The 13,624-nt window shown below is 37.9% G+C and overlaps 1 protein-coding gene across 9 annotated transcripts in view; it reads left to right on the plus strand.

Annotated features, from left to right (window-relative positions):
• The window catches only part of PTPRO (protein tyrosine phosphatase receptor type O), a 163,904-nt gene that overhangs the window by 110,831 nt on the left and 39,449 nt on the right, over positions 1-13,624 (plus strand). For all 9 annotated transcript variants that reach the window (XM_083831136.1, XM_083831137.1, XM_083831142.1 and 6 more), the window contains 5 exons: positions 376-537; positions 3,203-3,402; positions 5,787-5,907; positions 8,426-8,619; positions 11,014-11,125. In XM_083831136.1, coding sequence (XP_083687262.1) covers positions 376-537; positions 3,203-3,402; positions 5,787-5,907; positions 8,426-8,619; positions 11,014-11,125 — 789 coding nt within the window. The remainder of the gene's footprint in view (positions 1-375; positions 538-3,202; positions 3,403-5,786; positions 5,908-8,425; positions 8,620-11,013; positions 11,126-13,624) is intronic.

The following is a 13,624-nucleotide window of genomic DNA, read 5'->3' on the forward strand; positions in this document are numbered from 1 at the left end:
TGACAAGCAGTTTTCTTAAGATTCCCCACACTTAGGGCTAATACATTTTTTGGCAGAATAAGAAGGCAATAGACAGAAAATTGGAAGCTCATTTTCACTTGCACAGCCACGGCAACCCTATTTTATCATCCCTACTATTGAATGAAATTTTGGTCTGGGCTTATTTTTCCTGTACACTTATACTGCAGTCTTGGTCATTAATTACTATTGTGCTGATGGCAAAAAATAAAAATACCCACATAAATCCAGTCCTTTTGGATACCTTTTGATCCCACAGCAGAAACTGTATTAGCGTTTCTGATATAAATAATTTTCTCAGTAGCTGGAACCTCTCAAATTTCAATTAATCCATGCTATTTTCCCCCCTTGATTTAGAGAACTCCACGGAATTTCTGACAGTAAGTGAGGACACTCACAAATTTGTTGCTGAACTGAAAGAACCCGGAAAATATAAGTTGTCTGTAACAACATTTAGCTCCTCTGGCTCTTGTGAAGTTCGGGGAAGTCAATCAGCAAAAACACTCAGCTTTTACATCAGTAAGTATCTCAATTAATCTGTATCTCCCAGACCAACATAATATTAATGCACAGGGAGTTTGACCACTAACACACTGTAGCAGCTGTGGCATCTGCTGCAGTATCAGAAAAGTCCAGTCTCTTCCAAAACAGAGTCTCCTTTTGCATCTTCTAAAAAGAGGATTTATTTCACAGAATTAAATCAGTGGTTGTAGAGATTCTTGAAAATAGTTAACTACCTTACTCCTGGAGGCTGTGTGTACTGTGTTACAGATGAAGGGCTTCTCAGGTTGAGAGTGTGGGAATTGCACAATTAAACACTGAACTCTGAAATTAAATGGTCTCTGAGAGCACACAGGGCAAATTAAGGTAGATGAAATAGTTCAGCCTGCTAAATTCAGAGGAGAAGTAGTAATTTATTTTTTCCCTATAGGATTCCAGGGTTTCCCAACTGAAGATTTAGTTAAAGACACAGTCATAATAAAGTACTTAGTAAACTAAGATCAATATTGACGATTAGATCAACACGTGAGACAGGTGTAGGTGAATTCAGACTATTGTCCTTCTGAAGGCTGTGGTCATCTTTGAAGAAACAAGGGAATGAGAAGCCTGAATAAGTATATCAGTCAACACACATATACAGTGTCTTGTAGTACAAGGGGGAGTAAATATAGCCTACAGAGTGCCCATAAAGTGAAAACAGCTTGCAGCACTACACAGTTTTGCATGCAAGAGGGTAGTGTCTCCCCCACATCATGGATGCTGCAGCAGGACATGGTTGCTGAGGCTCACAGAAATACTCATATCAAAAGGAAATATACTTAAGTATTTAAGTACTAATAAAAAATATGTTAAGTAGCTCATAACGTTTACAAATACTATTTAAGCTTAAATTCATCATAATGGTTAACTGCGTGTAACTGAATTCCTCTATTGCTCCTATATTTTTAACAGCTTTACAGTTGAAAGAAACTGTGTTTGGAAGACAAAGAAAGTAAGCAGCTCATGAGAGAAACGGTCTCTGGTGCTGTAATTTCTCTGTATTCTGATTTTCTTTACCAGTAGTTAGTAGGCATCTTCATTATATGAAAACATTGAAGTATATAAAAGTATACAAATAAATCCAAGTATACATTAATAATGCAGCATTTCTATTAATACAAAATATTATTCCATCTTAAAAAGTGTGATTCATTTCTATTAAGCAACATACAATGTGTCCTCCATGAAGTTTATCAACTAGGGACAGCAACCTCTCGGAAAATGAGAAAAAGTTAATCGAAAAGTATAGCTATATGAATTGCTAGATTAAGGATGAACTTGAATTTCATTGGTTATAAAGTATTAAGTTGTTAACAGGAATGTAATGACTATTTTTGTGTTACATGTAATACATGAGTATGTTCCTTTTTTCGTATTATTTATTTATTTATTTTGATGAAGTATGTCTGTTAGGTTTGTGGGCTTTTAGACCCACATGAAGATTCTTGATAGTTGACCTATTTATTCTGACTAACTCAAGAACCTTAGTATCTTAGGTAGATTTTATATGGATTACTGACAGTATGTCAAATCTGAGATATGCACAAGTACTCTTAAGGTGAAATTGGTTTTCCGTTCCTCTTTATTAGCCTTGTATGGTGACTACATCTTTGGGCCCTGATATGAGGATGGAGCCCTGACATAAGAGAGCTTAGTTGCCTTATTGCCAATGTTGAAACAATTTCTGAATAGAAACAGCTACACGTATATCCACAGAGACTAATCTAATGATTAAATTCCTCTTTTTGCCAGAGTTGGTGTGGGTCTGCTCTCATGAATAAATTTTGCTCACAGCTTCAGCCTTATCCTTGTAGCATTCAGTCAGTGAATCATCCTGTTGAATTCCTGGCTCGTGTTACTCAACATTTTTGTTGGACCCAAATGGCAGTTTGGATCGTCAAATATTATAGGCTGATCTTACACAAAATTCTTGCTCCGGCATTTGTTTTATTTTCTCAATAAACCTAAAGTACTATTAGAATTGTGTGGAGAAAAGGAAGAATGTCAAGGAAAGAGCTGTCAAAAGCGTCACTTAAAACTGAAAAGAAAAGCTCACAATTGTCATGAAATTTGACCAAGTCTAGCTAAAGTTATTTTCCAAATTGCTCTTTTATTTATATTTATTTATTTATTTATATATATATATATATATATATATATATATAAACAAGTGCTTCAAATAGCCTGATGGATAATGAGGTTTTTCACTATGGTAATTTCTGTGAACTCAATTTTCATACTTCAGGGACATGGTGCACTTGGGTATTTTGGTGGGTGTAGAAGGGGAAAAAAAAAAGTGTGCTTATCCTTATTTGTAATGGATCTGTACATTATTGGATATCACTGGGTTTGAAATATTCCATTGGAGCACAACTGATATTGCTGGGTGGTTTCTGGTAAGCAACAGAGAATACTGTAATCAAATTTTCAAAACACTTACGTTTCTCTTGTCATCTCCTGCTCTGCTGCAAGTGAAATTGCAATGACTGCAGGCTGTTTCCCATCTTTGCTTTGTGGAGATGGACAGCCATCAGTCCAGCCTCATCCCTAGTAGTAAGTAATCTTGTGAAAGAAGGATGTTTTAACATGAGTGCCTTAAATGTGTAGAGTGGCTTGCTCACACATGCTTTTTGGCATGTCCCAGGCCCCACAGGTGAATGGATAGAAGAGCTCACGGAAAAGCCCCAGCATGTGACAGTGACAGTGCTCAGCTCCACTACTGCCCTGACATCCTGGACAGCCTCACAAGAGAGTGGTGGCAACAGCACAATTGTGTCTGTGGTCTCCCTGACATGTCAGAAGCAAAAGGAAAGTCAAAGGCTTGAAAAACATTACTGCACAGAGGTAAGAGGCAGAGGGTGGAACCTGTTCAAGCACAGGAAAAAATTGCTTATCATCCTGCTGTTTGTTATCACAATGCCCAGGGCCCCATCAAGCTAAGGGCTGCAGAGTACAGTGGGAGATGCTCTGTCTTGCAGAGTAAAGAGAGTTACAGAGTGGAGGGCAGAGCACAGCATACAGGAATGACAGCATGCACTAAACCATGTTAGTTTTAAAACTGTATTTTTGCTGCACTGGCTGTGTCCAATTCTTTGTTCAAGCTTTTGAGTTATGTTACACCCTTGGAGACATGGTTGTGGCAGTGAGAAATGGTGCAATATCATAATAACACTCAGGCATATGCTACAATCATGTTGTTTGTTAAGAAAAGTTATCACATTCATGATTATCATTTGACTTGCATAAATTATTTCTTAGATTTCCTACATATGAATACAGAACCTGAGCCTAAACGTTCTGGAAGTGTGGGTTCATCAGAAGTCATCTTTTCTTTTCAACCACAGAAGAGATTTAAAAACTGGGGAGTAAATAATAATCCAGACCACCTGTGATAAAGATGGGCAATTCTTTAGGGCTGCCATATGGGACATGTTTATGATGATCAGGAGTCCTGAAACTCAAAATAAGGCAGTTTTATATTACCTGAAACCCATGGTGAGTGCAACCCCAGGTCAGGTCCTATGATTCTGATGGATCAGTGCCACATGGCTTCAATTAGAAAGAGGTTTTAGTCCACATCTGTTTCCTTCCCATGATGCTGACAAGTTGCTTTTCTGAGCAGCGTGACAACTTCTGTCTAACTCCTTAAGCACGTGTGACTAAGGAGCCCGAAAATGGCTGCAGTGTTGCCATGTACTGCACCCTCAGCACACCCACGGGAATGGGAGAACAGAGCCAGTGCTCCCTGTGAATCTCCACCTCCTTCAACTTTGTGATTAGCCTGATAAATTACGTAGTACAGGGAGTTCTGCATCCTTTAAAAATCTATTTTTATATGGAGCTTTGTCAAAATATATTGTTTTATTTCAATAATAGCCATGCACTTGCACATTGGGAAGTGTCTTTTGAAGACAATTTGAGAATTGTTTCTCAGAACCAGTTTGTAATCTCCTTGAGTTATATTCCTTCCATTTATTAAAAATGCATTCATCTAATCAGGAAGCAAAGCAATATAATAGATGATTATAAGCCATGGATAGCAAGTATATACATATATGATTAAAGTAAATATTACAGGATTCATCTACAAACTCAAATGCAAACACCTAGAGCCAATCTGTGGATAAACAAGATATCTGTAAAAGTAAATGTGTTCCTTGAAAGTAGTTGAAAGGTCTACGTAGTTATTTGTTTCTTTTTATCACTACAGATATTCATACTGCCTCTAATCAAATTTTATCAGATTATTATACCTGGGATTATTAATGGCTGTTGGTTTGAATTCTCCTTGACAAGCTGAAAAGGGCAAAATTCAGTGCAGAGTTCTACTCATTTCTACAATCATGCATGAATTCAGTGATTAGCTCTTGAAAGCAGCTGTTAAAGACAAATTCCATTCCTCACTAAACCTGTGCTTACTGTGATGCACATAAATACATCAGTGTAAATCAAATGTGACTGTGATACAGATTGTGGAAATGTTGCAGAGAAAATATTAGTAGGAAATATCAGCCTGCAGTTCTAGAAGGAGTGCATGACGTCTCTTCCTCAAAACTCCTAGCTGTCTCTTCAGAAGAGTTTTCATACTGTACCAGACCAGGGATCACCTGGTTAGGTACTCTTACTCTAGCTCTGGCCAATACCTGGGGTGCCACAGCAGCAGTTTGAATGCCAGTGTTTCAATCAGAAAAGAAAAATCAGAAGGTCTCTTCATCAGTTTTTGTAGTGCTGTGCAAAAGAGGCAAAAGAGAGTAATTCCTCCCTGATTTCAGCATTCGGTCATTTAACACTTGCATTTAGAAGACAGATTTCCCATAACACTGCTTGTTTACATAGCTGCAGATGAATTGGATGTCTGATGAAAAACCTCAGGCTTTTATTGAAAATACACTGTCTAAATACTCTAGCCTGGATAATATCACATGTATATGGATAATATAGCCTGAATATTTCAATAAGCCTTGGCACTAGGAGAGAGTGGCTCAAGTGGGTCTGCGGTGTCACAGCAGACCTTACACAGCAACGTAAGTGTGATTCTCTGAGCCAGATCATTTGTGAATCCAGTCCTGACCACTGTCAGAGTTTTGTCATTTTGGGCTTAATTGAATAGGGTTTTAGCCACTGGCACATCATGCCTTCAGTTAACTGAAGCAGTTCAACTACAGCCTCAATATTCTTTTAACTGACCAAATAAATACTTCACATCTGATGTGTTCCCACACTCTTAGGTGAATTCAAGCAGCAGCCTCATTGAGAATCTTGTTCCTGGTGCCCAGTACCAAGTTGTGGTTTACTTACGGAAAGGACCATTGGTTGGACCACCTTCTGATCCTGTTACATTTTCCATTGGCAAGTCCTGTATTTACTGTTTGAAATGTTTCCCTTTTCCCTTTTTTTTCCCTTTTCCCTTTTTTTTCCCTTTTCCCTTTTTTTTTCCCTTTTCCCTTTTTTTTTCCCTTTTCCCTTTTTTTCCCTTTTCCCTTTTTTTTCCCTTTTCCCTTTTTTTTCCCTTTTCCCTAATATACGTAGTATATTTATTAAGCTGTGAAGCCCATGAAGGAGTACAGAAAAAATTGTCACGTTGGTTATTTCAAATGTAATGAACTCTTATTGAGAGTATTTGTTTTTCTTGTGTTGTCTAGCTCATTAACAAGGTGGGGAAAAGCTCCTTCGGCGAGAGATGGATATTTCATATTTAGACAATAGATTATTACAAAACCTAACTAGACAAAAATTATGGATTCACATACACAGGACCCTATGTAAGGAACTATCTTCACTTTTGGCCACATATATGTTCATCTCTAACAGTGCTCGTGCTCTGTCATTTAGGGTGGGAGTCACCTCACTTAGGTATGGCCAGCCTAAGCTGCAGTTAGTCTGTGACCAGTTAAGAAGTGTGGGCACCTCTTAGAGGGGAACCACTCCTACTGTCTCGTGAAATGTATGAGACTGCTGTTAAGACATTTGTAGCAAATTGCTGTTAAGACATTTGTAGCAAATGTGCTTTATGAAGAATGTAATGTGATCCAGTCTGAAGGCCATGGTGCTAAAAGTCAAGAGAACTGGATTATCTTCTCCAGTACTATGACCAAACCTGATTTTCTTGAGTTAAGCCATGTATCTCAGTGTTCTCTGCTTGGAGATTTGAAGATAAAAAGAACCCTCTAAGAATGAGAGTGACATTTTCAAGAATGTGGTTTCATGACCTACATGCAGAGCTTCTCTCCCTGTGCCTGTAATTCGAGATTCCATCAAGCTCCGAACTAAAGAGTGACTTAGGATAGGGTTTAGTATCTTTTAGCTGCAGTGTCATTTATTTTTTTAAGGTTATCACTTTAACAAAATGTAATGAGAAAGGGCAAAGAGAAAGATCCAGAGTATAGAATTAAATTTACAGAGAAATATTTAACCTTTAGTCTCACAGCTTCTCCTTTTGACAAATGGTTTGCCTTGTGGGAGAGCAGGTGGCTGAAAATTAGAGATCTTCAGTATTTGTCACTCTACTTCTTCTCTGTGATGTGGGGAAGAAAGCAAAACAGAAAACAAGCAAAAAAAGTTAACCTGTTAAGAGGTGAATTCTGTAAATAAAAGTAGATATGTGGACTAGTAAATATGGTGAGAGCCTTTTCATTTTAGGCAATCTGCTCAAGTATTTACATAAGCTGGGTCCAAATAAAAATTTGAAAAGATAATACAATATAGTTCAGTAAAAAAAACAAAAAAGGTAAGTTAGTAAATATATAACCTTATTATTAAAAACTGTACCATTGAACAATTTTTAGAAAAGCTTTGGATTTTATTTCTCCCTGTATTTACTTCAGAAATCTGTAAGTTTCTATTTTCATTTGGGAAAGTGAAACCATATATTCCCAAAATAAATAACTTTCCTCATTTTCTCCACTTCTCTGCCTCATCACAATCATGAGCAGTTCTTATTCAACTAGAAATGGCAATCAATTTCTAAATAGAGTGTGTCATAGGTTTCTAATTATAAAGAGGATATTTTCTGAAGTAAAACAACAGTTGTACGAGTTTTCATTTCATTACAGAATATTGAATTTGATATTAAAATAGTAGAAATGCAAAACAAACTGTTCTGTGAAATTATCAGTGATGGTTAATGATGAATGAAGCGGAAATACAGTAAAATACACTTTAAAAGTATTCAGTTCTGCATGTATTTATCATAACCTTCACTCTAACTCTGTGAGTATTAACAGTTTATGGAAAGGAAAAAAAAGATCAAGTAAATGGCAACCGATTTTTGAAAGGAAATCCAATCACGTGCCAACATGGGCTGAAGTACTCTGGGTGTTCTTGACTTTGACCCTGCATGCAATAGCTGGGGCTCTGCAACCCCAGCAAATGCTAGCAAAGTACTTATTTAAGTAGCCTCACTGAAGTCATGAAAAATGATTGCTTTCTAGACAAGTAAGGGTTGCAGAACTTGACCCTTATGTGACATATTTCAAATCATTTGACTTCTCTTTCCCAGTTTCATCATCTATGAGGCAAGAATAGCAATTCATGACAGCACCTCTAGGTTCCCCAGGGAAGGAAGGATAGACATAAAAACTGTTTCCTTCTTGTGGCCTTTATCTTCCAAAGTATTGTGGCTTTTGATGCTTTTGTTTTTGAGAATTCAACCTGAAATATCTCCTAAACAGCCTGATTTTCAAAGTCAATGGAAGCCTCTAGTCATTTTGGAAAAAGTAGACATAAGAAACAAGTTGTTGTTGTTGTTAGGAATTCAAATCAGGAACAAATCAGAAACAGACAGAACTTAGTTAATGAAAGATATATATATTTTTTAAGTGTAATTAATAACAAAAAAACATTATTAACCACGATTTCTGGTTTGTAGTGCCCACTGGAATAAAGGATCTGACGCTTTACCCTTTGGGACCTACTGCTGTAGTTCTGAGCTGGAACAGACCTTTTCTTGGCGTGTTCAGGAAATATGTTGTAGAAATGTTTTACTTCAACCCATCAACGATGACCTCTGAGTGGACAACCTACTATGAAATTGCAGCAACCATCTCCCTAACTGCCTCCGTGGTAAAGTGACCATTACTGACTATTGCTTTCCCATGCATATGTGATACTGGCACACTGGGGCTTTTCCTTGTCCAGCCTTTCCCCCATGAATATGTATACATGCCTTTAAAACTGGAACACTTTTTTCCAGGCAAAGTAGAGAAAATGTCCAGGATGCTAGAGGCATTTACTTTCCTCAAGTGGGGGAATGCAGCTGAATGATGCTAAAAGTTAAGCAGAATAAGGAGGTAGAAGATGAGCCTCTCTTTTGTTGACAAATGGGCACGTTCAGCAATTCCAGAGGCAGCTTCAGTTTGTGGGTCAGTTTGTCAGTCAAGGCTTTAACCAATTCCAGCATCTCCTCAGGGGGAGTAGTCCAAAGCCTTATCTGCATAATGAATATTGATAATATGGATTTGGAGCTTGCAGGCTAGACTTGCAGTGAGCTATCTGGAGCGCATAGCTGCAGAGATGCTCTTGTGAAAATAGCCTTCATATTTTTGAAGATGCAAAGACATACACCAGCTTTTCACCTAGGCACAGATCATTTTCTAGAAGAACATGCACACAAATCTTTGCAAGATTGAGTATTCAACAGAAATTCCATGAAATTTTCCTCTTACTTTCCATATTTTTCTAGAGAAGATGAACAGGTTTTATTCAGGCTTTGCCATTGCACAAGACAGTGAGCAGTTTTAGCTGAAATTAGTTGTTATGAGTATGCAAAAAGGATAGCAATAACTTTTGCTGCTTGTAAGAGCCATAGTCATTTACCATAATTCATTTGATAATACTATTTGTGTACTAATTTCGGCTACAGCGGCTTAACAGTAATTGGGTACGTGAGTGTAAATCTAGCACATAAATCTCTAAGGAAATTAAAAACAAAAATAACTTACTAAAGGAGTAATTAATATCTTGTAATCATGACACAGCACAATTAGATTAATACCTGAGTGATCCAAGTCATCTTCAAAATAATACCATCTTCCAGAGTAAATGTAGTTCATTAGAAAATGACATGATATTGCCCATTACCGTTGCAAATCCTGTTCGTGGAAGCTAAGGGAAGTTGGCTTCCTTTTCAACTCCTTTGAATTTTTTAAAAGAGTTACCCTGAATTAGAGAAGGAGCATCTTCCCATTGTGTTATGGCATTTAACATATAAGTAAGTATTGCTGAACTTTTACTTGGGATCACTAGCAGTGCTCGAGAATCCCACCCGTCCCACAGTTTCCCATACGGTCAGTAAATCATTTGATATCTCTGATAGTGGACTCTGAAGCAACAGTGCCAAGTCCAGTGAGGAGGCAGGGGATCAAAAATCAAGCTGATAGATTAGATTAGATAAAAAAAACTAAAAAAGATAGATTAGATAAAAAAAAAAAAAAGATAGATTAGATTAAAAAAAAAAGATAGATTAGATAAAAAAACAATTTCCTGAAGGGGTTATCACTTGGTCAGAAGTGTTGGAACTGAATCGGCCTTTCAGTCCATTTAGTTGCTTCATTTATTTTTTACTCTGAAGATTATTTTAATGTTATCAAAATAATGTTGGTATTACCAATATTACATCAGGAGCATGTCAGAAGAAGACCAAGTAGCTTCAAGGTCTCGGTGTTAATTGGATATAATTGTTTCTAAAAATCATAAAGAGAATAAGCATCAAACCCTGTATGTGGATTGCCTTGTAGCATCTGAAAAAAAGACCACTGCAAACAGCAGAGATTTGTGAAAAAAGCAGTTTCTAAGTTGTTGAATTTTTTTTGTTCTTATTTCCTATTTCCTTTTATTTTGAATTACAAAATATCATTAGGATTTTCATTTAAATAATTTTTTTCTCTGCTGGCATTGGAAGTATTTGAATTTTAACTTAAATAACACAAATGATATTGCAATATAAAATACATTGTATTTTATACTTCATTTATATCTCATTTGTATTTATATATATAATTTATGTCTCATTTATAAGTCATGTTTCATATTTCATTTATAATAAATGATAAAACAATATGAAATACACTTCAAAAATCTGAAAAGAAAAAAAAAAGTCCTTTGAAGTGATGACATCTGAGTCAAAAACATTGTTTCTAGTTCGCCTCGAAAGTCCATTTAATCAAAAAAGAAGAACCCATGTTTCAATGGGAGGTTCCCATGGTGGGTAGACCTGTGACCATGTGCCCGTGGATAAGCAGCAGTGCTATCACAACCATGTTCGGTCTCACTGCACAGATTTTTGAATAAATCCAAATGCCACAGAACAGTGGTTACCACTGGAGCAAGAAGTGCTTCCTTAGTAAAATGGTGCCATGTGTGGGCACTAGGTTTATAAACATTGTCTCATTTTATAAGTCATGTCTTGTGCTGATGAATTTTCTGCTGAGCTGCTCTTTGTCTTTTCTCGCTCTGCAGAGAATAGCTAACCTGTTGCCTGCTTGGTATTATAATTTCCGGGTCACCATGGTGACCTGGGGGGACCCAGAGCTGAGCTGCTGTGACAGCTCCACCATCAGCTTCATTACAGGTAAGCAGCCTTCTGAAAAGACTGTGGAAATGATGCCAGGAGCAGGAGTGCTGAGAAAGTCTAACACGGATGCTATGTTTCACCAGCAGACACTTGCAAGTTAGGGTATTTAATAGCTAAGGGGGTTTTGTTCTTGTTTGTGTTTTAAGGAAAGCTCTGATGACTGCTTTGGTATATATAATTTTCCTGTGCAAAGCACAGTGTTTAACTGCTCTGTTCCAGTCGTCTTTCAGCTGAAGGCATGGCTCCAGAGAGAGCCAGTGATCCTGCTTGTCTTCTATGACACTGTACGTTTTACCCACTGAGAAGTTTATAGATAAACAAATAACGTGAGTTTGGAGGTTTGTTAATATTGTGAAAAAAGTCCTTATATTTACACTGTTTCCAAATGTTTTTCTCCCCTTTCCTCCTCCCAGTAATCCACAGATCAGACCGTGACTGTGGCAGCTTAGCTAACGAGCAGTAGAGTTCTGTGCCCTTAACGCAGATCGAGGCAGGTAGTATGTTTAGCAGCATGTTTTTCTTGTGCTCCAATCTTGCCCTTCCTGCTGGGTGCATTTTGTTTGCACACCATGAGGAGAGAAGGGTGCTTCTGTGACCAAGGCATCACACCTGTGCTTGGTATGTTGGCGTTGTGAAGCTGTGGTGCTGGCCATCTTTATTGTCCACGATATAGATTCTCAGCTGAAGCAAATTGATACAATCCCACTGATAGCCCTCTCCCAGCTGGGACTGGTTTTGCATTTAGCACACTCCCTGTCTTCTGTCAGACAGTTTGGGCTCAAGTCTTCCATATGTAAAATGAATGCTGTTCCCTCTCTGGCTAATCCAAGACCTCCTGTAAGCTCATTGCCAAGTGTTTCTAGCATCCAGGCTGCTTAAGTCAAGGTTTGCTATCGAACCGTTTTGCTTTTACCACCATGTAGCTCACCTTGCAGAAGTACAGCTGATTGAAAGCAGTAAATAATTCAGATGTGCTATGAGAGGAAATAAGTATGACTCATTCTTCTTTTCCAGCTGTAGAAATCACATTATGAGGGAAATCAGGCTATGATTTCCAGCTACTCCCTCCTAAACAGATACTAGCCTAGACACAGATTTTCTGTTTGGTGAAAGTCTCAGAGGATGTAACTGGGGAAGGGAACTGAATACAACCCCTTTGTACTGATGATTAATATAGTTCCTGTGCCTGACAGAACCATGAAGGAAAAATGATCATTGTGTTGGTTGAGTCCTAGCTCCCCTGAAGTCAGCTGAAACCTCCAATCCTGAAATACCTGATCCCAGCGTATACTGGGACAAATCCTGGTGCTTGCTCTGTCTATCAGAAACTCGCAGCACCCACTGGGGCCCCGTGACAAGTCTTCAGTGACATGCAGTGTCCTTTGGCATCAGTCATCTTTTCTGTTTCACTCTAAGGAAGTAATTTTCCAGATGGCTGGCTGCTGTATATAGGGGGAAATGTCTTTTCCAACTGATTTGGGTACCAGGTTCAGCATTTTGGAGTGGAAATGTTCCAGTGGGGCCCTCACACTTTATGTCATGTCTTTAGAAACCTGCAGCAAAACTTAGGAAGATGAAGGTTATTCTAAAATATAAGGATTCATCAGGATCATTTTGCATCTCTGTATGGGGAAAGGACTTTTACTGCTATCAGATGAAAAATGTATCAGTTTCTTACCTTGCAGACATAGACAAAATCAGAAATGGATGAAGATACCAGATAATATCATCCATTTGTGATTAGCAAAACCCCTTTTCAGAAAAATCATCTGGTGTTACAGTGAAAATATCCAGAGGGGGAGAGGCCACCAATCCCCTCGAAAGTTGTATTTAATTTCTCTTATTATCAAAGATTTATCTTTTGCTGCTTATCTGAATTTTCCTATTTTTAATATCTAGTCTATGATTCTTTTTACACTTTTCACTTATTGACTGAAGAGCCACAAATCTTTTTTCTTTTTTAAACCTTTGCACTGAATTTAGCTTCGCTCTTTTCTGTTGATAAATTGCATCCATTGAGCTCTTCAGGTGCTCTCTCAGTAAGATATTTTCTCATGCTGCTTTTTTTCCCCAACTCTGCCTTGCTAATTTTTACTGTCTTTACCAAAGTACATGAAAACCTGCACCTAAAATTGTAGTACCAGCCTGCTGAATGCTCCCAAAGAGGCAAAATCAGCTCTCTATTCAGTTCTCTCCTGTTTGTGCATCTCAGTGATTACATTTTCTATGGCTTCACACTGGAGGTCTGTGTGATTTGCTTCTATTTTGTCCCTTCTAAATCCTTCCTAGAGTAGCTGCTTTCCAGAACATACCATCTGAGAAGTGCTGCCAGCGTTCCTTTTTCCTAAAGATTTGACTTTGCACCTGACAGTCCCAAATACACTTTGTTTGAACAGGCCCAGTGTAGGGGCCAACAATTCAAACCACAGCCCTGTCCAGATTCTCTCCTCTGCCAGTCGCTGTGCTACTTGCGTGGTTCATCAGCTATGCTTTTAG

The sequence above is a fragment of the Anser anser genome, assembly GCF_964211835.1.
Source record: "Anser anser genome assembly, chromosome: 1".
Taxonomy (NCBI): Eukaryota; Metazoa; Chordata; class Aves; order Anseriformes; family Anatidae; genus Anser; species Anser anser.